Source organism: Hesperophylax consimilis, chromosome 9, assembly GCF_061612785.1.
Source record: "Hesperophylax consimilis isolate HC1 chromosome 9, BYU_Hcon_1.0, whole genome shotgun sequence".
Taxonomy (NCBI): Eukaryota; Metazoa; Arthropoda; class Insecta; order Trichoptera; family Limnephilidae; genus Hesperophylax; species Hesperophylax consimilis.
In genome coordinates, this window is record NC_142844.1 from 40,487,066 (window position 1) to 40,514,377 (window position 27,312).

General features: G+C 34.3%; 1 protein-coding gene across 1 annotated transcript in view; it reads left to right on the top strand.

Moving 5' to 3' along the window:
* ed (hemicentin protein echinoid) overlaps positions 1-27,312 on the top strand; it is a 249,377-nt gene that overhangs the window by 164,208 nt on the left and 57,857 nt on the right. Inside the window, exon 2 of the mRNA XM_089635966.1 lies at positions 13,069-13,261. Within this exon, the coding sequence (XP_089492092.1) occupies positions 13,069-13,261 (193 nt within the window). The remainder of the gene's footprint in view (positions 1-13,068; positions 13,262-27,312) is intronic.

Sequence of the window (27,312 nt, forward strand, 5' to 3'; positions counted from 1 at the left end):
TTGTAACCACTAATTGGTGGATGTTGTGAAACAGACGGAATTGGTGCAGGGGATGGAGCAGAGGAAAAAATTAGCCTTTGTATTATTTTTTTTTAAATAGACAAACATTCCAGAGTTATGATCCTGACAATATTTGAAAATCTCCTACTACCACCACGGTAATCGGAAAATGTTGCTTGTGTCGTGATGGAGGACTTGGCCAGCCTCTGAATTAAAAATACAACGCCTGTTTGGGACCTAAACGCGATGCCAACTAGGCCACTGACCATTCAAATAATATATTGATAATTTCTATTCATCGTTTTTATTTATTGATTTATTCACGTCTTGAAGGCTTTAAAAATACATTTTTTTATATACATTGGTATTGGTAAGTTATTGTACAAATTGGTGTAATAAGTGTTTAGTAAGTACATTCCACTTACAATATATACATATATTGATCCATTAGCAGTATTTAAAAAAAAACATTACGAGTATTTGGTAATATGGGCTTCACTGGGTGCTTACCAATTCTAAGGCCCCCATTTAACAATTTCGTAAGATACTTAGAATAGACAAGACAGATTTAGACAAGACGTAATTACGTATTGGAAATGGCATTCGTCATTTTTTAAAGGGTTCATAAAAACGTGAACGATCAATGAAAAAATTGTCTAAAAGTTGAAGACAATCTATATAAGTACAATTTATTTAATTTAAATAAATGTTGAAATAAACATAATATATGCAATCACTATAAACTGCCTATCTAAATAATAAAATATTACTGGGTAGAGAGATTGATAGGAATGAAATATATCGAGGCTCTGGCTTTAAGATCTGGTTCGGTTAAAAATTTTCAGCTAAATAAATAATCAATAAATAATAGGGGCTTTGTAAGTGAAAATGACAAAAGAATTCGACATGCAAAGTCGAGACATAAATGATTTTTAAAAAGAAATGTAATCCCATCAAGCACTGGATGGAACCGCGACAATCCGCAGCAGCGCTCGATGGAACCGCGACAATCCAACTAGTGCGGTTTAAAAATAACTCTAATCCCAGCAGCGCCGGATGGAACCGCGACAATCCGCAGCAGCGCTCGATGGAACCGCGACAATCCAACTAGTGCGGTTTAAAAAGAACTCTAATCCCAGCAGCGCCGGATGGAACCGCGACAATCCGACTAGAGCGGTTTAATAAAGCGGTTTCATAACTAACATAATATTTAAAGACTTCACAAATCCTGTAGTAGTATGAATAAAGAACAATAATATAAGTCGTTTGATGGTATGCTTAAGCCGAGAAGAGATTCTGCAAGTAGAAGTAGTAGAATTGTTCGCGGAATAAGTTTCGGAGTTGTATTATCTAATGACTTCTTTCGGCACTCCTTTTTACCGTAAAGCCGCGTTGTCTGCCGTTATGAAATTCACTGAATTTATTAATGCTGCAACGTTAAATTACTACACGCGATTTATGCCGCAATGAAATCCCCCGAACAATAGCCGTTGTCGTTTTTCTTTCGTGAAATTAAAGTGCATTCTTTGTTATTATGCTTTAAAACGTTGAGTACTCAATCAGAACTCGTTCACGTTAATAGGGAAACTATATGCAAAAATGTTTATTTTCTCGTAAAGGTGGCGCCGCGCCGCGCCAGTACAACTCAATGTTATTCTGTTCTGCTTATTTTTCCTCCGATGTTTATTTTGTGGTATCATCTCTTATCGTATGGGATGTAAACAAAATGGTAGAAATACATTTTTTTAAATTTAAATTACCTTATAATGTTTGCTAAGTTTGATATTATGTGTAGTTATGCGGAGAATATTATGTTACTCATCCATCACATGTAGGTAAACTGATTGATTCATGCAGAGCAGTGTATTGCAACACCTCACAGGAGGCCCTAAGTCAACTTCGAGGATGCTGTGTGGAGGGTATTTTTAAGGAGATAAAGCTCCGGGAAGGAAAAAGGTACGAGGGGTCGGTAGAAATCGAGGGATCAAATTCTATATTTATTGTTACACGCAATTCCATGACGAATTAGCAGTTTCAAAAACGGAAATATTAATTATTCCTATTCGATAAGGTTTATCGGCCTTGTAAAATAGCTTTAAAGCAGTCGTGTAGCACATTTAAAAGTACCTACGTGTTTTTACTCACAGTTGAAAACACTCTATTTGCATTTAAATTTCGCTTAAAGCTTTTTTAACTGCACTCGCCCCTTTCTCGCTGACAAATTTAATTGGGGATTATCCATGAATTCGGTAAAGTGCCCATAAAAGCGTAATGACGGCTGTTAATTTATTTATTTAACTCTTTTCCCGCAGATGATAGCAAATGTCGTAATGTGGACGATCGTGGCACTGTTTTAATACGACTGTCTTACGAGACGCCTACAATGTCATTAGTGCAATTAGCGCTAAGATTGCATTTGAACGGAGTGGGAAATGGGACATCGCACCACTGAATGCAAATATTACAAGGCGCGACATGAATTCTCGTGTTCAGTTGATTGCGACATTGCGTACTCACCATTCTCCATTGTTCTCGTACTCAAAATTAAAACTTCATATTTTAACATGATTATCAGTCTTGTTGTGTGTCTTTGTTAAATAATCACATTGCTTCACACTCAGAAGCAATTCGTTCCTACGAAGGTCCGCAGTTACATGCATTCTAATTGAATTATTTTCCTTCGAGAAATATATTTTTTTGTTATTTTTCTGAAAATCATTAGTTTTATATTTATAATAGCTTTCACGTATATTTAAATTGATGTCAATGACCGATACACGTCATTTGAATAAGAAAGGTTTATTGATAAAAAGTTTTTGCTGTCATGAAAATTTTCGTAACCACCGTACGTTTCGAGGTATGAGATTAAAAAAAACGGATTTTAAAACAATGTATGTTTCGAGGTATGATATTAAAAAAGGTGTATAAAACGACTTATTATAATTACCTGCAACATAATTAGCCAATACTGAAATAGCAAGCGGTAAATTAATTTCTCTACAACCGGAAGGTTACCGGTTCAAGTTCCTGTATCAGTACCTATCTCCAAAGTTTTATTTAGAAATTTCTTCAGAGACGGTAGGTACCTACTTTCTCTTCTCTATACTAGTAGGTGAGCATATCAGATTCGTATAAAAGAATAATAGACTTCATTGTAAAAAAACTTTCGTGACCCCATCTGAACTTTAACCAGGTAGATTCGAAGTTTTGTTGATCCCTTCTAGGTATATCTATAATATTATATAAAATACGTGTATTGATCCTAGTTGAAGAGATGTGCACGTGTATTCGTTCCTTATTGAAAATATATAAAGTTATTCTCGCATCAAAAGTCCGCTCCTTTGTAATCGGATCAAGGCATTCCAGTCGGATTCGTGTGTTATGTATTTTTGTCGTATCAATCGACGCTAATGGATGATTAAACCATGCATCTGGCCATCAGTCACGGGGAATAACAAGACGTGGAATACCGAGGACAGAAGCTGGTCTAGTGACTATCATAAATAATTACTTCATTCGCTAGCCACATCATCTTTAATTTGAAGAGTCCAACTGTTCCCAACCGTCTGGAGTCGGAAGGCTATCGCGTCCCCAATTGGTGTATATTGTGAGGCTAAAGGTAATGGCGATGGGGAAGAAAAAGGCGTATTAGGTATCTGCTAGCACAAAAACGGGCTAAAGCCGTTTCAAGCAACGTTTCAATCCTGCATGTTGCTCCTTCACCAGTGCGATACCGAGAGTAACTTCCACTATTATCGTCTATATGTTTCAATCCTGCATGTTGCTCCTTCACCAGTGCGATACCGAGAGTAACTTCCACTATTATCGTCTATATGTTTCAATCCTGCATGTTGCTCCTTCACCAGTGCGATACCGAGAGTAACTTCCACTATTATCGTCTATATGTTTCAATCCTGCATGTTGCTCCTTCACCAGTGCGATACCGAGAGTAACTTCCACTATTATCGTCTATATGTTTCAATCCTGCATGTTGCTCCTTCACCAGTGCGATACCGAGAGTAACTTCCACTATTATCGTCTATATGTTTTCAACGCTACCAGCTTTTCTCCACGAACCTCTCTTCGCCTCTTTAAATCTTATTTGTTCCGTAATTATTAAAAATACTAATTTCGGTTGTGACTGTAAATAATTCAGGTTAAATGAACCAGAACTTTTGCTTTGCATTTAAGTGTATTTTATTAAAATTGGAAGTGTTTGTTCGGAGAATTTAGACAAGTGATAATGTACACAACTATAATATTATATTTTTAACAGATAATTCATTTAATTGCCATTTTCAAAATTGGCACTGTTTCTCGAGAATTCACGGTGATTAACTGAATAAGATAAGTTCTATCTGAGTTCACACTTCATACAGTCATACTTTACTGGGATATGTAATACACAGTATTTAATATGGGGGATGGTAAGAAAACAACATTAATCTCCTGAGAGAATTCAGCGAGATAAAGTGCTAAGTATTTTAGATACGCGTAATAAAACGCTTAGAGTACCGTTTTTCTCGTTTTCATTTCCTATGCATCACAATGTTATCATTGTTGCTGAAGGTTGCGTCGTTTTTAATTTTATATTTATACTGTCTGCATTATCGGGCGTTATCTCTAGTAAGAATCAAGAAACAAGGTTTTAAGTACATCTTTATTAGCAGTTGCATAATGATAATAACCATTATCATTGAATTATTTATATAGCGCTGTTTTCGTTAGAAAATCATCTCAAGGGCTCTTACAACTTAATTTATTTAACTATTTACTGAGGTTTATAACTGTAACTAATAGTGACTTACAACTAAGACTGACTATTTATGATCGAGTTTATCTTAATACATTACAATAATATAATACTTACAATATAATACTAATAAGTGTTGAGCTTGAAATTTACTGACTTACTTATTTCACTTTGTTTTCGCCAACCAATACAAATTGTATGACTATATTTGGCTGCTACTTTTGTGAAACGTTACTGTAACAACCGTGCGACTGACTTCTGGTATACTCGTATAATAGACGGCATGAGAGAGCGAGAGGAGAATAACTATTGAAGAGTGTGAACTGTTTTCCAACGCCTCCTCTTCATCACCTTAGACATAACTCCAGATAATACTTTGTGTTAATTACAGTGTATTGAGTATTATTCAACCATTCCTAATTAGAATATAAATAAAGTTATAAATAGTTCCTAATTATAATATAAATAAAGTTATAAATAGTTCCTAATTATAATATAAATAAAGTTATAAATAGTTCCTAATTATAATATAAATAAAGTTATAAAATAATCGCTGATGCTATTATTTTTATTTTTATTTCTATTATCCCTAGCATTACCTATTATTTTTATTTGTATCCTACCTTATTTTTATTTTTATCTTTATGTTTACAAGATTCACCTACTCCAATTCCTTTCCTGTATGTGATCATGTACATAATATTATATATTATTGTATTGGTTATTTATGAAGGGAAAGAACTATTTTAAAGAATACCTGACATCATTAAATAAGTTCATTTGCTTTATTATTATTTTTTTTCATTTCAATTCTGTTTAAAATTTCTTTTTAAAATAATTATTTAATTTATCTTTATTTTCATCGCTTTCTTATTTTCAATTAAACCTATTTAACCTATACCTATTTTACAACTGAATGAATCATATTTTACATTTATATAATTATACACAAATTTCGACTGCAATAATACGGACATGTGTCTAGTGTGGTAGTCGAAAAGCATGTAAAAAACCTGTATCCAAATATATTTTTATGAATAAAGAAAAAAAAAACAAAAAAACAAAAAATTAAACATACGACGGACATTATGCCTAATTTTCTCACCCTCAGCGCAGATTATTGAAATGTGTTAGGTTTTAAATGAAGACGGCCTTATTACGCCAATGTATTCAATAATAACTTGAAATTGTTTGCGATGTAAGTCTCGACAAAAGCACAGCAAGGCGTCTGCTCACGAATTCAGCTATACGGAAAACAGAAAATGAAGCCGCTCAACGATAATATATTATCTTAACTTTTAATGATTTTATATCAAAGTAGAGTTGTATTTTCCTTAACACTTGAATTAAATTCGTTGTGAAGTTTCGCGAACAACTCTCTGGGTAATAAAGATTTGAAAATTCACAGCTAACGGAGCACGTAAGCTTCAAACGCCTGAGCTTTGAAAAATGTTTACGAAGCTCCTGAAACTTTTCTGTCGTTTAAATACGTCTGCTTTTGAAACTGCCCTTTTTTAATTTCTTGTCCACCCCGCTCCGTTACTGCACTTCGCCAAATACGCCCTGTTTGGTTGGCATCATTGGGTCGGCAGCTTCTGACGTCACAAATGACAAGATTCATTCTGGTTTTGTATGAACATTTTTGAGTGTTTCTTCTTTAGTTTTTTTGAAATTGAATCTTAATTTTGGGTGTCATTAAGATGTATATTTTTTGTTAAATACTTACAATAAAACATTATTATGTAATAACGGTAATGCGATATAATCATGGAAAAAAGAAAAACCATCAATGTATTATAAAATTTAAACTCCGTAAGATTGGAGGTAGTTATGCATATGTGTCACCATAATGTTGCTAAAAAGGAGAACTACCGTTCGCAATTCTACCGCCAGAATGCAGCAGCGCTGCTTTCACCACTGGCGGTAAAAGGGAGAAATCTTTAACCTATCGGTTAAAAGGAGGATTACATTAAAACGTCGTTCCCTAAACCCAAAAAAAAAGACACCAACATTTCAAATTCTCATAGTAAGCCTTTTTGCACTATTGGACCTGCGGCGACACGGCGTGATGGTTACATAGTTATTTGTATTTTTTTAATTAAAAATTCGATGAAAAGCTATTTTATGACTGAATTGAATTTCGATTATTATTTAATTATTTTTCCGGCAATTCTTTATTTTAAATAAAAGATTGTAATAACCATTTGTAGGCTACTTTAAAAAGAGATTCGTTTGGCTGTTTGTTCTGAATAACTTTGTCGAGCCTTTTAAAATAAAATTTCGAGAAAAAAATATTTTTCACAACAAAAAGGCGGGAAAAGAGAAAATGCTTAAATGGAAATTAAATGCTGGTTTATGTTTAGGAATTGCTCTGAAAAAACAATGGCGGGAAGGCAAATAATAGTCAAACTTTGAACTGTTGTTTTATTTCAATCGTTTAGTCTTCCTTCAATATTTGTTTAGGGTTTTGTTGCTTGGTTGTATAAAATGTACAAAAAACTTGTATTCTCACCTTCGATATTATGTAAACTGAATCGAATCTATCGCGTGTATTTTTAATGTAATCAAACAACAAACATAAATGGATTTTAATTTTACTATTTGAAATGGCTGTGCAACTCAATTTCTACACATTTGGCGCGAATGCATTTGCGAGCCGAATTATGGGAAAGGAAAGATTTTGAGATTGCTTCATACCTTTCCCATTATTCGAGGCTCTGCTCGCAAATGTATACGCAGCATTGACTAGCGGAGACAAAAAATCTCGGGACAGTCTAAATTCTTCAAAACAAATCCGAGTTCAGAACCAGAGTTACAATCACAGACACATCACTAATCCGAGTTCAGAACCAGAGTTACAATCACAGACACATCACTAATCCGAGTTCAGAACCAGAGTTACAATCACAGACACATCACTAAATCGAAATTGTAATGTTTGATGCTAAAGTAAAAATATTCTTTCGTTTTAAATGAATACCCAAAGCGAATAAAATACCTTGTGAAGACAAGAAGCCCAGTTAGCCGGAGCCAGTGGTACTATGACCACCCTAATTAGGTTAGTTGTGAGGTAAGAGGAATGTTGGGAAGAGCTCACATTTGAGTGCACATCGACAAGGGAATGTCCCATGGGCATGGATGGACATTACAAACTATCTTGCTTCAATAATATTTTATCTACGGCAGATAGAACTAAGTAGCCCGAAAAATTTTCAAAACAAACCTTTTTCTTCTAAAAAATAACTTTGAAAATAAGAAATTTTTCGCATCGGCGAACACCTAGATACAATCTGGACATATTTTAGAAAGAGTTTTGAAGAGAAAAAAAACTCGTTGTTCCTAGGGCACGATTGTATCAAATTACTCAAAGATGAACAAATAAAAAAAATTATCAAGTAATATGATAATTCATAAGCAAGCTTACAACTTATAATGTCCTATAACTTTTAGCACAATCGTTTTTTCAGTGTTCGATGTTTGTTCTCCATTCGTCCCGCGCTCGCCGTAAATTCAGATCAAGGAGCTTACCAAAAGAATCCTCAGTAACATATCCATTAGCCTATGAAATTGCTCAGTTCCTACCTCCAGCATGCAAATGGTAACCCATAAATATTCAACAAACGGACCGGATTTGAATACGGTATAAAGAAGGATTGTTCGCCTGCTGAGTGCGCGGGGTGTCGCTGCGCCGTTCCGAATAAATCATCATAGCTAAAGTAGTCATTTACTAAAGTTTTTCCTTATCAATTGTTTTCTTGTTTCCGTGTCATTTTTTAACAAGAGTTATTTAATTGAGCATATAGTTTCTAAGCAACGGGCGGAGAGAGAGGATGAACGAATACGATGAAACTCTTTCAGTGCTACTACTCAATCTTACTGGCTTTACGAATTATTAGACATCACATCACTGCATACTGTTTGTCTCTGACATTCATATTTATAATTTAAATAAAACAAGTCTTACAAGTTTATGTGTACTACTGATCGTTACTACTAGTATCAAAATAAGCAAGTTCCACTCTTGTGGACCCCTATTTACATCTTATTTCACCTCCGTTTTTTTTCATTGACATGGACCCCCTGCATCAACCCCCGGGGCGATATAGACCACTTTCTGAATAGCTGGTTTAGAGTTACTATTCGATGTCGCCTAAGTTCCAATGCTGTGTTTTTTCCACTGTGGGTAGAATATAACTTTGTTTATAGCGTTGAATTCGGAATTCAGAAAATATGTGCAAATTTCACGACGGCAGAATTCTTGAGATTTTAGTGATTTTGGGTGATGTGCAGTTTCACTTACTTTCAGGCGGTCAAAAGAGGAATTTAGAAACCATTTTCGATATCACTTATATTAATTACCAACAACATCTCCGCGTTCCGTTCTGCATTGCATTCTGCGGTGCGTTCTGCGTTGCATTCTACTTTGCATTCTGCGTTGCATTCTGCTTTGCATTCTGCGTTGCATTCTGCGTTGCATTCTGCTTTGCATTCTGCGTTGCATTCTGCGTTGCACATATCAGTTTATAGATGTGTACGTCTGTTAAATGTTCGAAGTTGATCTCCACAAGCCACAATTTTCATTTGCTCCAGTAAAGGTGCCCTAGACAAGTGAGAGTGCACCAGAAGGTTTGCTGAACGTCATTCTGTGTTGCAATTACTCTAAGTGAGCCGCGCTTCCCATTCCTTTCTGGAATGTTCCTTCTCTCTTCTAAATAACAAAAGTGTGTCACCCGCGACATCACCAAGGCCGGCCATTAGAGTCCCCTTTAATTCTCCTGCTGGTAGTGAGGGAGGGTACCGCCCGCTTTAATCGAAACATTCTGAATTCCATACTCCATTTTCAAATGATGTAGAAACACGTCAGAACGGCGCGGTTCGAAAAATTCAGTTCGAAACTACCTAACTAACTACCAGTTATAATTAATAATACTAAAGCCTTCCAATTTCAACCCTTAGTGGTTTACCCTACATCATAGCATATTCCTAAGTATCCTGATAATAATGAAATTTATTTGATTAATAATAAATAATTTCATAAGTAACATTTTCGGACGTAACTTTTGAGATTATTCTTAATCCGGGTAGCCTTCTTTCTTTAAAATAAATAAATGTTAAACCCAGAAACGCAATGAAGTACCTACCTAAAACATTTCCCATTAATATATATTTTTTAAATTATCTCATGTAAAAATGTTGTTGTTTCATAATGGTTTGAGGTTTTTTTTGGAACAAATTAAATAAACTTGTCGCTGTTTCTTCTAAATAAACTTTTAACAATAAAACCAGACAACGCCTAAACGCCTATTGTGCGAATTTAGTATTAAATTTATTACGTCCTAAAAATGACGTCAAAAAACATACATTACCTTTACCTCTATTGCCAAGTCAAGGTGAATTCCACATATAAGACCGTAAGAAAAGAAACGCTTGACGTGTGTTACTAAAGTCATTAACACGCTTCATTATGACATTTGGGCGAAGTAATAACATTGTGAGTGTAACGATTGATTTAAATAGCAATGTTGCACGTGTTATTTGGCCGCAAATAGAGCCGCGAACGCTTTCACAAGGCCTGCCGATAAGGGCGTTATTTCACACTTTCATTACTTGTTATTGTATTAGACTGTTCCTTTTCTCTAAGGGTTGAATAAAAGCACGCGAGGTAAATCTAAAAATAATGTTACCCTAATGGTATCTTAATTCCCACGCTCGGTACATTTATTTTCATATATGTTAAAAAAAATCAATTCGCTTCGTTTTGTTTTAATTAAGAATTGTGACGACGGAACCATTTTAAATTATAGAGTTAAATGAAACACGCGATAAATACAACAAGTTTTTTTAATCAATTGGATTAATTTTCTTAACCTTTACATAATAATTAAGCATCTAAATGAAAAAAATATATTAATTATTTTTGACTAGTCCAATTTCGAAGTTTAGAAACTTTTCCTTTATCAAATAAGACGATGATATAACAAAATATAATGCTATAACGCGATGATATTTATACATAAAATAATAAACAACGTATTACCAAAATACTTTTCAAATGACACTATTACAACAAGGACATCCACAGACATAATACTAGAACGTACAATAAAATTAGGCTACTAAAAAAGGTCATAAATTGAAGCTGGATTGTAGGAGAAATATTTATCAAAAGAAAGTGCAATACATAAAATAAAAAGTTTTAATTGGATGGCTAAAACAAAATTAATAAATAATAATGTAAACAAATATATAAAATAAAATAAATTCAGAAAGCAATATTATAAATATGTAATAATTATTAATTACTAAATATTTCAACAGACTACTACAAAACACCAGAACAATTAAAGAATTGCCCTGCAAAAGCAATTAAAGCCCGATTCAATGTAAAAAAATAACTGGGTTAACTATTAACAAAACTAATCACTTTCCTACCAAATTAATAAATTATCATCTGAATTTGCTTTAAAAATGTTCGTAATAATTTTACTAACAAACCTAATTAAAATTAATTCATGATGATCACTGCTCTTCTAAACACAAGTGTTCGCTTCTATATAAGAGAGAGAAAAAAACAATTGTTATTATTTTGAAAACGTACGGTGTATTTTCATAGAATTAATTCTTCAATTGAAAGGGTAACCTACCTACCTGTGCTAGTAATTTTGTTTTTAATTTGATTAAATTTCGGTTTTAATTGTTTGACTTAATCTGAATTTATATTATATTTAAATTATTTATCATGTTTATACGTATATTTATCAATTTAACTGCTGAAAATCAGCTACGTTACGGGTCGGGAATGGAGAGCAGTGCAGAGCAGTGTCCTTCTTGTCAATATTGTCAAGCCAAATATTATTACTTGTTACACATTAAGTTACTTGTGTAATAATTAAGTCAAGTGTAATTTCCATCATTGCTTATTGGAAGTTCAGCGGTTAATTATACATTTAACGCCCGATGGTGTTCATTGTTAAGCTAATGATCTTTTAAAAAATAAATGTTTTTTTTAATTATTATTATGTGAATATACGTATAAGCTGTACGTACGAGTATTATATAAGTCAATAGTTTGGTTTTGGTCATTTGACTAATTGCAACTCCTTCTAGAAGTTATTTATAACATTAGATACTTTAATTTAATTTACTTTTACTCATTTCGTTGTTTTATTTAAAACAGAACTCCGGCACATTAACGCTAAATATTGCAAACTTCTAACATGAGCGGGTTGACTGGATTTTGCAAAACATCGATAAATGAACCAAGCTACTTTATAATACCCGATTAAGAAATAAGTGGAATGAATCACGATTCAGCATTACTATTGATTGTATCGAATGTATACTTTCAGTACACTTATTTCATTACATTTCTGTGGATTTAAATACCTACTAAAGGCGAATCGGAAAATTATGTTATTTCTGTATAGGTTTGCCTTAATTTGTAGGTACTTAATATTTGAATCACTAATTAGAAATTTCAGTTTAGCACATTTACTACCGAATTATCATAAATGAATGTCAACGTGTTTCTGAGAGTAAAATTAAGTCCTCTTCTTTACAGTCACCTATTATGTCATTATGTTCTCGGGGCAGACTCTTTAATAACATATCCAGCAGTATTCTGGATATAATTACGTAATTAGAGATATTACCTTATCGTGTCATGTAAATATAGACAAAAATATATATTGAAGAATATATTTTTATGAGCAAAGGTATTATTTGAATGTATTATAGGGACATAATATATTATGTACCTAAATTAAATGTATTACGATTTAACTTTTGTGGATCATTGATTTATTTTGTATTATATAAATAAAAAATGTTTACAGTGATGAAACAATTTATAGATATTTCATTTTCAAAGGTTAAATAGATATTTCAAAGATTAAATATATCATAGGTACCCCTATGATATGTTTCCTTGTTATGTCTCATATGTCGTATGTATATTCAGTAATTACCGGATGACGTGTTTAGCGTGTGTGTGTATGTCAGAGTAATATTATTGACATGATGCCACTTATAAATTTGGGCTGTGAAAAGTTATAATTTAGAGAAATATCATTGAACGTATGAAGGGCACTTTTGGACAGAATACTTTTAGCCTTGAAAATCTACAATAAGATCGTTAGGTTACATAGTTTAGTTTACGCTAGGCCAGTTTGGATTAGGCTGGGTTAGGTTAGGTTTAGGTATCTTGTTTGTTTGTATAAATTGTTCACTTTTCTGTTTTGTCACGGAACCGTTTTTTGATTAACAAATTAGTGAATGTTCGTGAAATAACTGTTGTTTTGTTATTGTTTTTCCAGTTTTGTTCCTGATCGCAGTCGGGCAGTGCGCGGACGAGGTGCGCGACACGCGCGAAGGTGAGGACGTGACCCTGGAGTGTCGCTTCACGCCTCCCTCAGCCGAGGAGTCGCTCACCTACTACTGGGTGCGCAGCATCCCCTCTAACCACGATAATGTGGCCATCGGAAGCATCCCCCTGGACAAGAACTACAAGTAAGTTTACATCAAATTATGTCAATTTTCAGATGTTTGACACGATTGATCATGAATTCCTCATTAGGAGATTAGAGGAAACATTTGCTTTGAATTCCGACATCAAAAATTGGCTGGTATCCTATTTATCCAACTGCTCACTTCATGTCTAACTTCGCAACACTTTCCCCAGGGATCCGTTTTGGGTCCACTTCTCTTCATCCTTTTTACAAATGATGTTTTTACAAAAAATAATCGAGTCATTTGGTCTCTTGTCTCACTGCTACGCTGACGATCAGCAAGTTTATTTTTACTGCGCTCCGAACGTAATCAATAATCTCAAGATCCGCATGGCTGAATGTCTAGAAGCAATAATTCGTTGGATGTCTTCAAACAAGCTGAAGCTGAATCCATCTAAGGCTGAGTTTCTCTGGGCGGCCACGAACAGCTAATAACTGGGGTTTCTAAATATTTGCACATATCAAAACACCTTCGTAACCTTCACTGGCTCAAGTGCCCTGAGAGAATCCAATACAAATTGTGCCGGATAGTGTTTAAATCCATCAATGAAATGGCCCCACCCTACATCGATAAACTATGCGTCTCGGAAAACACTGGTGTGAGGCAGTCAACTCTTACATCAACAACACCATCAGCTGTAGGCAGACTGATGGAAACTAAGCGCAAGCCAAATACTAAGTTTGGTAATCGCGCTTTCGGAGCATCTGCCGAAGGCTTGGAAAAAACTCCCTCCGGAACTTAGATCCATAACCAGTCCAACAGAATTCAGGTCAAAACTAAAAACTTACCTTTTTGAGCTGTCATAACCTTAAATTAAATATACCATTCCTGAGAGAAAGTCCAGTTAAATCCAATTTTCCAATTTGTCCTATATCCTGTATCTAAATTTTGCTAATAAACAATTAGTTAATGTTAATTAAGTGTTAATCTCAATTGACCTATCAGGTAAGTATGGTACTGTATATTATTTCCATATATAGTTAGTAATTGCATAGATAATTGTAGAAATGTATTATATATTTATAGAGCGCCCTTGAGATGATTTTGCACAAAACGGCGCTATATAATAAATAATAATGAAGTATAATAAATAATAAATAAGCCGGACTCCGTTAAAACCTTCAGGCTTTAAAACATTAACTTCCTAATGTACATTTTCTTCCTGTTTTTCATAATTTTATTATTATGTTTGTAGGTATTTTCGTTTTTCTATCATTTTTATAATTTCTCACGTCATAGTTATTATTGGACAAAAAAATTAAATAAATAAATAGTAAAACTTTAACGATAATTATTTATTTATTGGTTATTATAGCCCGAGAGAAGCTAGAACTCGCACTAAACCCGCACTAAAGCTCGCTGCATCGAATAGCTTTTATTTATAGGTTTTTAATCCTGCTGGACCGAGCGGATTTTGCAATGCGCTGTGCGCAGGTAGCCATGTAATAACTCAAGTGAAATTGTACGCTATTCTCGTAGTTCGTTTTAAGTCTATAACTGTAATTGGATTTTTCTATAACGGCCTTGAGCGATGCATCAGAAACAACAATTGCTAATTATTATTATTATTTAGATAAGACATCTCAAAAGGATATGAATATCCTACGCTGCTTTGGTGGCCTCGGTCTAATTCTTGTATATTCTTTCATTTTTCTGCTTATATCTGTAGCGGTAATTCGTCATGGTGTGTTTGTGCAATGTACGTGCCATCGTTTTAAAATATACCTACATACGTTAATTATTGACGTGTTTCTACCTTCAAGGGCGTTGTTGCAACAATATAACAAATATTAAATATCAGCTGATCCTAATCAATCTCAATAATAATCCACCCTGATTAAAGTTTTGTAATTAACACTCGGCAGACTAATTAAATATTGAAGGAGATTAAAATGTCTCTATTTATAAAGTTTGGCAAGTTTATTGCAACCAATTCACGTTGTCATGCATTATTAAACTGATGTCCTAAATAAATAAAATAACTTTCTCCTCGCTTTTGATTTGTAAAAAATTATGTGATTTTGCGGAAAGACCTCAAAACAATTAGTACTGGTGCACAGTGGCCAATTTTGATGATTTGGCGCGACATCGCTCTCGGCGTTCGACTATTTGGCACCATTGATGTTTTCTTAAGTATTAATAAGAAATACCACTTATTTTTTGTTAATTCTTATTAGTTGAAATGTTGATAATAATTTTAATGCTTTTATAAAAAGTAGCGTGTAACTTGGGCGCTAAGTTTGTATTTTATGAAAATTAAGTACAATAATTTCTTAAAAATGCAATTACTGGAGTGGCTGGCTTAAGTTGGTGGTGATTTTTTTTTCGTGAACAATAAAAACACAGCAATAATATCCTATTAAAATTAGCGTGAAGACTAGTGAAGATTTTTATTCCTACTCCATTAAAGGAAAAAAATTGGAAAAAAGCTAAACTTTGAACCAAGGCAACAGTTATAATTTATGAAAAAAAAACTTTTTTTCTGGTAATTAAATAAAGCACGTATCTTAAAGAATATCTCAAGTGATTTTTAAAAGTACTTTTTTGTATAATAAGTTCACAAACAACCCGATTTCGAACGCCTTTAAACTCGCCTAGATACAGCAGCATAGTTGCGCGCCCGAATATCAGTGTACCCCTGTTCTGCGACTAATTACATAATAATTGAGTTTCAGATGTTAATTTAAATTGACAGTGAATAATTGGGAATAACTTCTTACGGTACGAAGAACTAAATATTACATACAGTTAATCTTTCTTTGACATATCGGAGTCAAATATAGGATTCTGAAAAAAAATTGACGAAAATTAAGTACAATCATTTCTTAAAAATGCAATTACTGGAGTGGCTGGCTAAAGTTGGTGGTGATTTTTTTAGTCCGTGTACAAAAAAGACACAGTAATAATATACTATTAAAATTAGCGTGAAGACTTGTGAAGATTTTTATTCCTACTCCATTAAAGGCAAAACTTTGGTAAAAAAAAATGTAAAAAAAGGTAAACTTTGAACCAAGGCAACAGTTATAATTTATGAAAAAAAATTTTTTTTCAGTTTATTTATTTATTATTGGATAATTTGTATAGCGCCGCTTTTGTGAGATATCACCTCAGGGGCGCTTTACAGTTGATGCAGGTATTACAGAAAATATAAATATTACAAAAATAGAGTGAAGTTAAGTTAAGTAAAATGAAGTAAAGGAACAGGTGACACGAAGATAGAAGATGGAGACTCTGCAGCAAGAATCCCAGGTGGTGAAGAAACTGGTCCAGCTGCTGCAGCGAAAGAGTCCACCGCGTCCACCAACAGTGCCAGCACGAGGTTCGTCATCCGTCCAGGTATGTGTCTGCTGCTAATAAAGCGCTGACACACTATCCTCTCACAGATACCAGACCTTGGCAGCACCGCTGTGACGTTCTACGAAGATAGAAGATGGAGACTCTGCAGCAAGAATCCTAAGTGGTGAAGGAACTGGACCAGCTGCTGCAGTAAGAGAGTCCACCGCGTCCAACAACAGCGTCCAGGTATGTATCTGCTGCTAATAAAGCGCTGACACCTCACATAGATAAGAGACCCTGGCAGCACCGCTGTGACGTTTGGCAAGTCCATCATTTATCTCCATGTAATCCTGTTCCTGGTAATTGTTGAAGTGGTGCATTCTGTCCGTAATAAAGCGACGGTTGGGTAATAAATTATTACCCTGGGCTTAGTAAAAAACTTGCCAGTGTCCAAGCTTGCCCAGTTTCCGAGAATTTTGTTGAAACATCTGGAGTGCATTTACCGGTCGCCGTTCGTTTCGAAAAACCAATATTTTTGAGCAAATTTCAGAATATTCACTTTAAAACACTGCACTCAAATCACATATTATAAAGTTCTAATAATTATTAAGTTTATTTTTATTTAAGTTCAAATGTTGATGGATTGATTTTAAAAATAATTTCAAAGGGATGTTGCCTCATTTCCCTTGAAAATACTAAAAAAAAAAACACAAAGCGGTTGGAGGAAGCGTTAGGACGCGTCCTGCTGCCACGAAGGGCAGTTATTTAAATAAAGCACGTATCTTAAAAAATATGTCAAGTAATTTTTAAAAATACTTTTTTTGTGAAACAAGTACACAAACAACCTGATTCCTCACGCCTTCAAACTCGCCTAGATACAGCAGCATAGTTGCGCGCCCGAACATCTCAGTTCTGTGCGTAATTACCGAGTAAGTAAGCTTCGGATGTTATTTTCAATGGTTTTTTTTAATGTCAGTGATTAACTGAGAACACATTGGTAAAAAAAAAAATTCATTTCGGGAACATGCCGATCTGGGGTCAATGTCGCGCCAGCGCTCAAATTTAAGCCACTGTGTGGTGTATCGAATATTGGGTGACGTTCAATAAACAATTAATATTGCAGTACATCGTAACAATTGTTCCGGTTTCCGCTATTTTATTATTTAGAAATGATTTAATTCAATATCATCCGGTCAATATTGTCGCAATGCTATTATTATTGTTATTGCCAATTATTCCAATGGTAATTACTGTCACAGGAAAACACTACTATTTATGAGTGTTTCCTATTTATGAAATAGAAAAGAGCTTCCATGCATAATAATTATGACATTGTCAATTTCTCATTGCTATTTTCATAAAAGCACTAAGTGTAAGGGCATAACATAAACAAAGTTAGAAAATATTTTCGAAGGAAGCAAACACTTTTGGGTGTGACATTATATATTAAATGAAAAAAACACACTTTGTAATACACCACTTTTTATTTGAATTAATGATGATAAACCAGTTGGCTGTCATTATTTATTCAAATAAAAAGTGGTGTGTTTGTTTTTTCATTTAATATAAATTTAGAAAACATCTAAAGGAGCCAAATTTTTAGTTATTCACATAAATAAAACGAACGATTACCTTTTAATTATATAATTACCTAGAGTAGAGCGGGATTTCAAAGGGTTACGATTGTAGCGCCCTTCGTGGCAGCAGGACGCGTCCTAACGCTTCCTCCAACCGCTTTGTGTTTTATTAGTATTTTCAAGGGAAATGAGGCAACATCCCTTTGAATTTATTTTTAAAATCAATCCATCAACATTTGAACTTAAATAAAAATAAACTTAATAATTATTAGAACTTTATAATGTGTGATTTGAGTGCTGTGTTTAAAAGTGAATATTCTGAAATTTGCTCAAAAATATCGGACTTTCGAAACGAACGGCAACCGGTAAATGCACTCCAGATGTTTTCAACAAAATTCTCGGAAACTGGGCAAGCTTGGACACTGGCAAGTTTTTTACTAAGCCCAGGGCAATTTATTACCTAACCTTCGCTTTTTATTGCGGACAGAATGCACCACTTCAACAATTACCAGGAACAGGATTACATGGAGATAAATGATGGACTTGCCAAACGTCACAGCGGTGCTGCCAGGGTCTCTTGTCTATGTGAGGTGTCAGCGCTTTATTAGCAGCAGATACATACCTGGACGCTGTTGTTGGACGCGGTGGACTCTCTTACTGCAGCAGCTGGTCCAGTTCCTTCACCACTTAGGATTCTTGCTGCAGAGTCTCCATCTTCTATCTTCGTAGAACGTCACAGCGGTGCTGCCAAGGTCTGGTATCTGTGAGAGGATAGTGTGTCAGCGCTTTATTAGCAGCAGACACATACCTGGACGGATGACGAACCTCGTGCTGGCACTGTTGGTGGACGCGGTGGACTCTTTCGCTGCAGCAGCTGGACCAGTTTCTTCACCACCTGGGATTCTTGCTGCAGAGTCTCCATCTTCTATCTTCGTGTCACCTGTTCCTTTACTTCATTTTACTTAACTTCACTCTATTTTTGTAATATTTATATTTTCTGTAATACCTGCATCAACTGTAAAGCGCCCCTGAGGTGATATCTCACAAAAGCGGCGCTATACAAATTATCCAATAATAAATAAATAGATAAACGTGTGAAAAAGCGTATTAATAAATAAGATAAAATGAAATAAATTCTCGTCTGTCGTGAAGTGTTCCGTTTATTTTTGCCGATAAGTTTGTATAAAGGCATCAGTCTTATTTCTAGCAGAGAGAAATACACACAAAATGGCACCATTAATTCCAGAAGCAAACGTAACATTTGGCCATTTGATTGACACATGTGTCGCTTATCCCTCTCGCCAGAAAGAGAATGAGCCGATGATATTATCCAGTGCTGCCTTTGCCTATACCTATACACATTGACATTACTTAACATTCTCCAGGCCGTGATCGATTTGGCTAAAGAGCTCTCACATTATTTACATGGAACGTCAAAACTTTCTTCCTTCGTCGTCAATAAAAAACACTCTGAATATTTCATTCGCTTGTTTTACAGCGAGCGGTATTACCTCACTCGCCTGGGAAAAAAGTGCCACCTACGCCTTCATTCTTATCGTGATATTCTGATAGGAAAATTATAACGTGTCACTGCTTTTCACGAAATCCGTGACAGATGATCTGTCAATTCTGACAGCTCTTAAAAAAAATGGTAATTTGACCAAAATATCTCTCGCATTAGCTTACGCAAATGGTAATTTTGTTCCGGAAATATTAATGTATCGTTTTATCTGATAATCTAATAAATTTTGTTGAAAGTCTCTATCGATAAAGTCATTAAATATTACGCAGGTTAGCCCCGAAATACAAACACATGTTTTCATGTTTGGCACTTTATCGAATTAGAATTGAAACAACCCGTGACAATGTTGAATACAACTTTTTTATTCATTCACCCCAATTACATTAGCTGTACAACCTGTATACCGTTTTATTCGGGTAGGGCTTTTATTTTTTTGTATCGTCGTAGGTACATAAATACGTATTCGAAATTTGTCGTCATTAATATCACAAATAATGTATTCGATACCCGACGGAAATCAAACGCCTGAGTCAACAAAGCTTTGAATTTTGTAACTCCTGAACGTTTAGCTTTAAAAACATTGTTCGTTCTGTCATTAAGTAAGTATTCAAGCGTGGAATTTGTCTTGTTTGCCGCCGAGTAGTAAGTGTCAGGCGATGCACTACGTCGTGTAAAATTTTAAATTGAGCCGCTATCAATAACAACCCTTACGTAGAAGGCGATAAGGTTTAAATTCCCGCTTAACACCATCCGCCTGTTTTGATTTATGCATGAAAAAAACATGGCCAAAAAGTGCCTTTTATGTTATTTTGTGGATGTTCAGGCATAAATATTTAAAAAAAATTCCATCATTTTATAAATAACTTCATTTGCCACATTATATAATAAAATTATAACCGAAAATGGGTTTGTAAGTAGGAGATTTTGAACTTTAAAGCAGTTTTCATAGGCCTTATACATTTTTTTTCTGGGCTTATAAAAAGACTTATATAAAAAATACTCGATTATTTTAAAGGTCAAGATTTATTCTACTCGCAGTATTTAATTAAAGCATCTGAAACATTTCTAGGCGACGAAATTTTCAAACCAAAAACACATGATTTTGCATTACTACGTATGGCATCGCCTTAAATTCTGACATTTAGGACACAAGGCTCTACAAGGGCAAAATGAGTTAGGTCTATTAATCTGGTGTTATCATTACAAATAATTTATTTTCCGTCACCTTGTTATTTTCTTTGAGCTTTTCCAAAATCGCATTGGAGCACGATCAATTTAAATTGCTTTGAATTTCAAGTCCTTTTGGAAAATACTTTTACGAGTGAAATTTCTTGCTCATTCGACATAATACAATGCGAAATGTTTTGTTCCACGTGTGACAAAGATACGCCTTTTTGTGCTTTTCCTGTTTCATAATTTGACATAATGAGATTTTTTACAAAACATTTCCAATGTAATTTTATAAACCTTCAGATCTTCTAAACTTATTACTTACTTTTTGTATTTGTGAAGATGTTCTACCGAAATCGATCAGTAAAAGGTTTTCATATAATTTTCCTTTTGAATTTTCAGTATTATGTATGGAGTGAATACTAGAAAATTAGTAAATTATTTTTTGTGCTCCTGTATTCTCATGCAAAGCATATTCCAAAGTAGAAGGCAGTTCTCCGATATGGGGCAATCTATTTTAATTGCATTAGAGGAACAAAGAAGATCCTAAGTGGGCTTTTATCGCAGGTTTATACTTCTTCTATTGGTCAACTGGATAAAGATACTGAATATATTATCCCTTTGCGCGAGGTTCCAGCTCATTTCTACGTTACGGCCCGGGCAAGTCAATTCGTAGACGATTTCTCATCGCTTCCGAAACTGTTTTTATGTAGAGGCAAAATTAGGGACCGAATTTATCTACTTTTTAAACAGTCCCTTTCCAACATCTAGGTACATACGTTCCTTCGAGATTCACACTTGGGGTGGCCACAGACCGAGGAAACCAGGGACTGTGTTTGAACTGAGAATTATTAAGGTAACCTCAGAAATTAACTGGTATTTGTTTGTTTTTTTTTAACTTGACTTTATTCCGTGTTAGTTCTCCACACTAGAAATTAACATGTGTTGTGGAGTTTATTCCATTTAGTACAGAAATGATCGATAATCGTCAATACTACGTTTTTGTCGTGCATTTAAATTCCATTTTGAAAATATTAAATTAAACTACGCCCCAGAATCAATCTTAATATATGTCAAACCAAAATGTTAATTTGTGAAAAGAAACAGAAAGCCTATTTTTATCCCCTTTTGTGTTTATGGTACGTACGATACTTGTGTTTATGTTACGTACGATACTTGTGTTTATGGTACGTACGATACTTGTGTTTATGTTACGTACGATACTTGTGTTTCTGTTACGTACGATACACACACGGCGAGAAAAACAGCTTCTATATTAATCGGATATGATTTGAGATTAATGATAATTAACGATTTTTGGCTATCATCTATTCCCTAACCTAACCTAACGCTTTGTGATGTTATTAAAGTACAAATTTCAAGTAATTTTCCATGTTCCATTTTAAAGACGAATATAATAAAATATCTTCCACTTGTATAATTTATCTCCCCATTTTCCACAATTGGAACATCGGACAAGTATCATTAATAATTCAGTGGCGTAATTTCTAAACGACCAGCGGGCAGTTCCGCTAGTTAAGCCGATAGTAAAGCTATCCCGAACCAATCAATCCCATGTGAAAATTCACTCTTAACATCTCTATTGAGCTTGCGTAATGCGACCTTAATATGATGAAGCTCTAACCAATTTCACGACGACCGACCTCTGTGTTAAGGCTAGATACTTGGCTTCCTAAGTTTTAAAATCTAGTTTATTTTATCAGAGAACGATACCTGGAGAATCACCGTGAAAAAATTAAATTTGTATAATTAATTTCCTCTATTAGTCCCAGAATTAGAAAAAACTCTATTTGTAGTATTACGTAGTGGAATCCGAAAGCAATGCAAGCAATTCTGGATTATCAAATGCAACCTTTAGAATTTTATATTGAAATATCAAGTCAGTGAAAATGCTTCTGTCCTACATTTTAAACATATTCATTCAATTTAAAAGAGAATTGTAGTTCAACAAATTTAAGATTGCGCTTTTAGCAGTTAGAGCTCCGTCGCATGAAGGTAGTATTCTGGATTCGCCACACGTAGGCTGATGATGATATGATGCTTCCCAGGGGGTGGAGGGTGAGGTGGGGCGACCCTCTCACGCTGTAACAATTGGGTAACGTCTCAAAACCTACCCTTAAATGAGATAATGAAAATTTATCACCGTTATATGGAATCCACAAACGGATGCTAATTCGGGAAAGAAAATAAGCCGAATTTTCGGTTAGAATATTGTGGAATGTGAATTAGTACAAATGAAATATTCTTAATTTTCCTGTTATTAATGGATTTTTTTTGTTATAAAAACTAATCATCATCATCAATAATATTTATTTCGGTCTGTGATTGAAACTGTGAAACCAAAACTCGGTTTTGTTTTGAATTTAAGTATCAGTATAAAAATGGAACTGATTGTGTCAATTCAGACAAGAGATAAAGTACTTACCTCAACACCAAGGCCAACAAAGTTCCGCCATATATGAATTGGTAAATCTTCTGTTAATATATATATTATTTATGCTCCCTGGTGGGAGTCGAACTCGCAACCTTTCGACCGAAGTCAATTGTAAATGCGTATACCATTACGCTACGTAGAGCCGAGGACCGAGGAGCGTGACGTGATATGTGAAACTTTTCAAAAGGCCCTACCAAGTTGCCAGCGAGCGAGCAAATTTTCAAATTTGCCCAATTGTGAGGTAGATTCACCAGTTTCCCGCTTATACTTCTTGTTACCGGATACCTTGTATATTACTATAATTGTAATGTACATGTAACACATTTGTTTACTTAGACATACACAGTGCATTATTACACAAGTGATAAAGGTTTATTATATTAGACAAGGTTTTTATTTATTGCTCTTTAAAGTATTATTACGTTAAAATACAATTAAGCAGTTTGTCAACAGGATGTATAATATTAATGTTCAATTACAATGTAAATATATATACATATAAATAATCTTATTACTAATTATAAATATACATAATATTGTTACTTATTAAAAAATATAACGTCGGTCCCCACAATATTAGTAATTTCACCTAGAATGAGGACGGTTCTTAATCTTAACTAATGAATATATGACACAATAATATACACATAATAATGGCTTGATGTTTAGATAGATATTAAGAGATATTAGAGATGACAATTCCATAGATTTAAACGGAAACATAACTACATAAGAGGAGGATTTGATTGAACGCGAGTCCAGAGGGTCAAGCGAATACGATTGCCAAAAACTTAATACGTTTTTTACTGTCCAAGCATTAAAGTTAACCCCTTCCTAATGACATTGTTTATGCACAATTCCACGGCTGCCATAAAACTGCGGCTGTAAACAGTTTTATCTGCATACTCCCGTTTGATGAACACATACTCGTAACAACACAACCGTTTTTACGTACTATGTCTTAAAAAATGTTGAATTCATAATACCTTCCTTAGTTTCACGAGCAGATCAAAATACGTACCCTCTCATAACGTCATAAATACGCTACTATTATTTTGAACTTGAGATTAAGCGTCTATCATTCCAGGGTGGAAGATATTTTAGTATAGCCTTAGAAAGGTCCGGCCTCTAGACTAGAGGCTCTAGTATGTATACAGTATGTTGGTCGCTAGTATGGCCATGGAACAACCATTAGGTTTTACGTTTTATATACGCAACGGAATTAAAAGCTCGCTTTAAATGGAATGCCCTTCGTGTGTCCTATGTCCATATTTGTTTTTATGTATGTAGTGTTCAATTTGTAGAACTCGATAATTTTTTACTTGTTTATCGTCGCATGAAATGACGAAAACCCATAACCAGCATAACTTAGTTATAGCAAAATGTAAAATCTGTTTATATATCTAATTACATTAAGTACCTGTCTATGCTTTTTGGCAGTTGCTGTCGGGTATCGAAATTCATCTTTACTGAAGTCGTATTTACTACTTTCACCCAAAAATCCATTCCATTGACACAGCAGAAACTTTTAAACCTTTATTTTACAATCCAGCTTTAATCAAGCCTCGTTTTTCTAGCGATTTTATTCAAATATACGTGCATTCTACAACCGCATTCAATATATAACTGCACAGATAATATAATTAAAACTGGTTCATTCATATCTGTTTTCCCATATATCGGCTCGGGGCTTGAAAGTTTTGTACCGGAGCCCGGGAGTGGCGGTGAAATGCATCTAAAACCGGCTAGTTATGATGGCAGCTGTAATGCTTGCTTTCCCTCGATCATCGCAGATGCTGCGGGTCTCTAATGCAATTGACTGATGTACGTGAAATTCGAGGTTTGGTAACACAAATCAATTCGCAGTGACGAATTGCTAAATTTATCGCTGCCGCAGCCTACTGATTTTACCAATTATAATTAGTGGTGCAATGATTAGGTTTAGGTCACGATGCACTGTAAACGGAGGTGAGAAGAACCTTCTGGTAGATATGATTTTGGATGATTATCTGTAATTATGTATTTTTTCATAGTCTTAACACGTATTACATAGTGTAGCTTATGTTTTATTATTAATTGTTTTTTTTTATATATATATTTGTACCTTTTTAATGCAAGCGTCTTATTTAATATCTCCTAAAAATATTTTAACTTCGTCGACGCCAAAGTTCACATAAAACGGGAACTGTAGCGGATTAGGTCAATCGTCGGAAAAAAACAGGAAACAATAACAAGTCTGTTTTCTAAGACTTCCATGTCGCTTCCGGTGATTCACGCGTGAAGGAAATGTTAAACTACCGACTGTTTTCCGTACTTATATTTAGATTATTAAAAAAACTTTTTTGCCACCTGTCTGCTTAAAAGTTCATTTAATAATTATATTCTATTTTTTTGTATTTTTTCATTAATAAATATTGGGGGGAGGTTTAGGTAAGTTAAAATTTGTGGTTGTGTGTATTTTTGGGTGATAAAGCTGAAAAATAATTAGATCTCGACAACAGCTCCACCTTTCGGGTTTATAACTATCATATGTTTCAAGCTGAAACCAACCATACACATTGATAAAATTTCATTGAAATGGGTTCGGCGGTTTCGGAGATTAGCGTGTACGAAGACAGTGACACGTGATTTTCTTATATATTAAGATAATAAAAAAATATGTATATATATTTTTTGGTTTGAATGAGGATTGAAACTATCTGCCATGTCAGCTCTATTGGATGTCGGGAAGTGGGTTAATTTCTACTTCCAAAATTTGCATTCATTCATTCACCTAAACAAAAGTGAAATTCAAATAGAAGTATGTATTTAAAAATAACACTTGTTTAATCTGTTTTTGGTTTTTGTCTATAAAACTTAAATACCCGTTAGATTAGTCAGTATCTACTTGAACAGGTCGGATTAGGTGGCAAGCCTTAGATCGTTTAATCCCTTTTGCCGTATTTACCCCAACATATCAGGATACCATGATTACTAGTTTTCCACACAAACCAAATTCCTTCCAAATGTTCGAGAGTTCAATAGTATGTACCACGCACGCGTCAAAAGAGATTTATGAAAAACAAAAACCCCCGACGGACGGATTATTTGAAGTCACACACTTTTATTAGTTCACGCCTGTTCCTTGCCAGATTTAAAGCTATTGTTAACCCTCGTCCGATGTACGATGACCCCCTGTCAGTCTGTTCGTCATATCGCATTTCACCTAACATTTATTACCTTTACAATTTAACCCAAAGCACGAGTTCACGCACTTTCATTACGTATATTTATGAAGGCAACTAGTTTGACCCGAACCTTTCTGGATATATTTATCTTAATATTATCTCCTTCGGTGAAATTACATTTCCCAGCCGAAAATTCGGGGAAAGACACGAAAACGAATGGCATTCAATTATTATAGTTGTTGTACATATTTCGGTGGTTACAAATTTGCAGCGCGCCTTAATTTAAATTTGAAATTATTTCGGTTTTGAACAGCATTGATTTGGTTTTGTTGCGGCTTTGCCGTTCTCATTTTAATCGCAATCAGATAACCAACATATTTTAACGAATTAATTCCAACAGATCAAAGGCCTTCGAACCAATAATTTTAAATTAATTAAAATTTATCAAACATTAGTTCCTAACAGCATTCTCAGAGAATTATATAAAGAATACTAAGAATACACATAAATTTGTCTAAAAGATCTTGACTCTGAAGAAACAGGCGAAACGTTTGACGATTCCAATATACAAATGACCGGAAGAGAACTGCTCGCCGTCTCTTTCCGCTCTTATACAACTTGGGTATCTTCATGTACCCAGTTTCACTTCTCTCTTTCCTTGAAAAGACTGAGGGAATATATTTTTTTTTATCTATCTATATTCTATATAATATGCCATCTGCCAATATTCTCCAAATCATTGATAATATCAATAAAAACTTGTAAAATTTTTGTTAACGATAATTTATTCTAGGTAGAAATACAAGGAGATAAATGAGTATTTCTCTTCTCTTCAAATTATTTGTAATCCGGTTATAAACTGGATTGCATTATTTACGAATGAA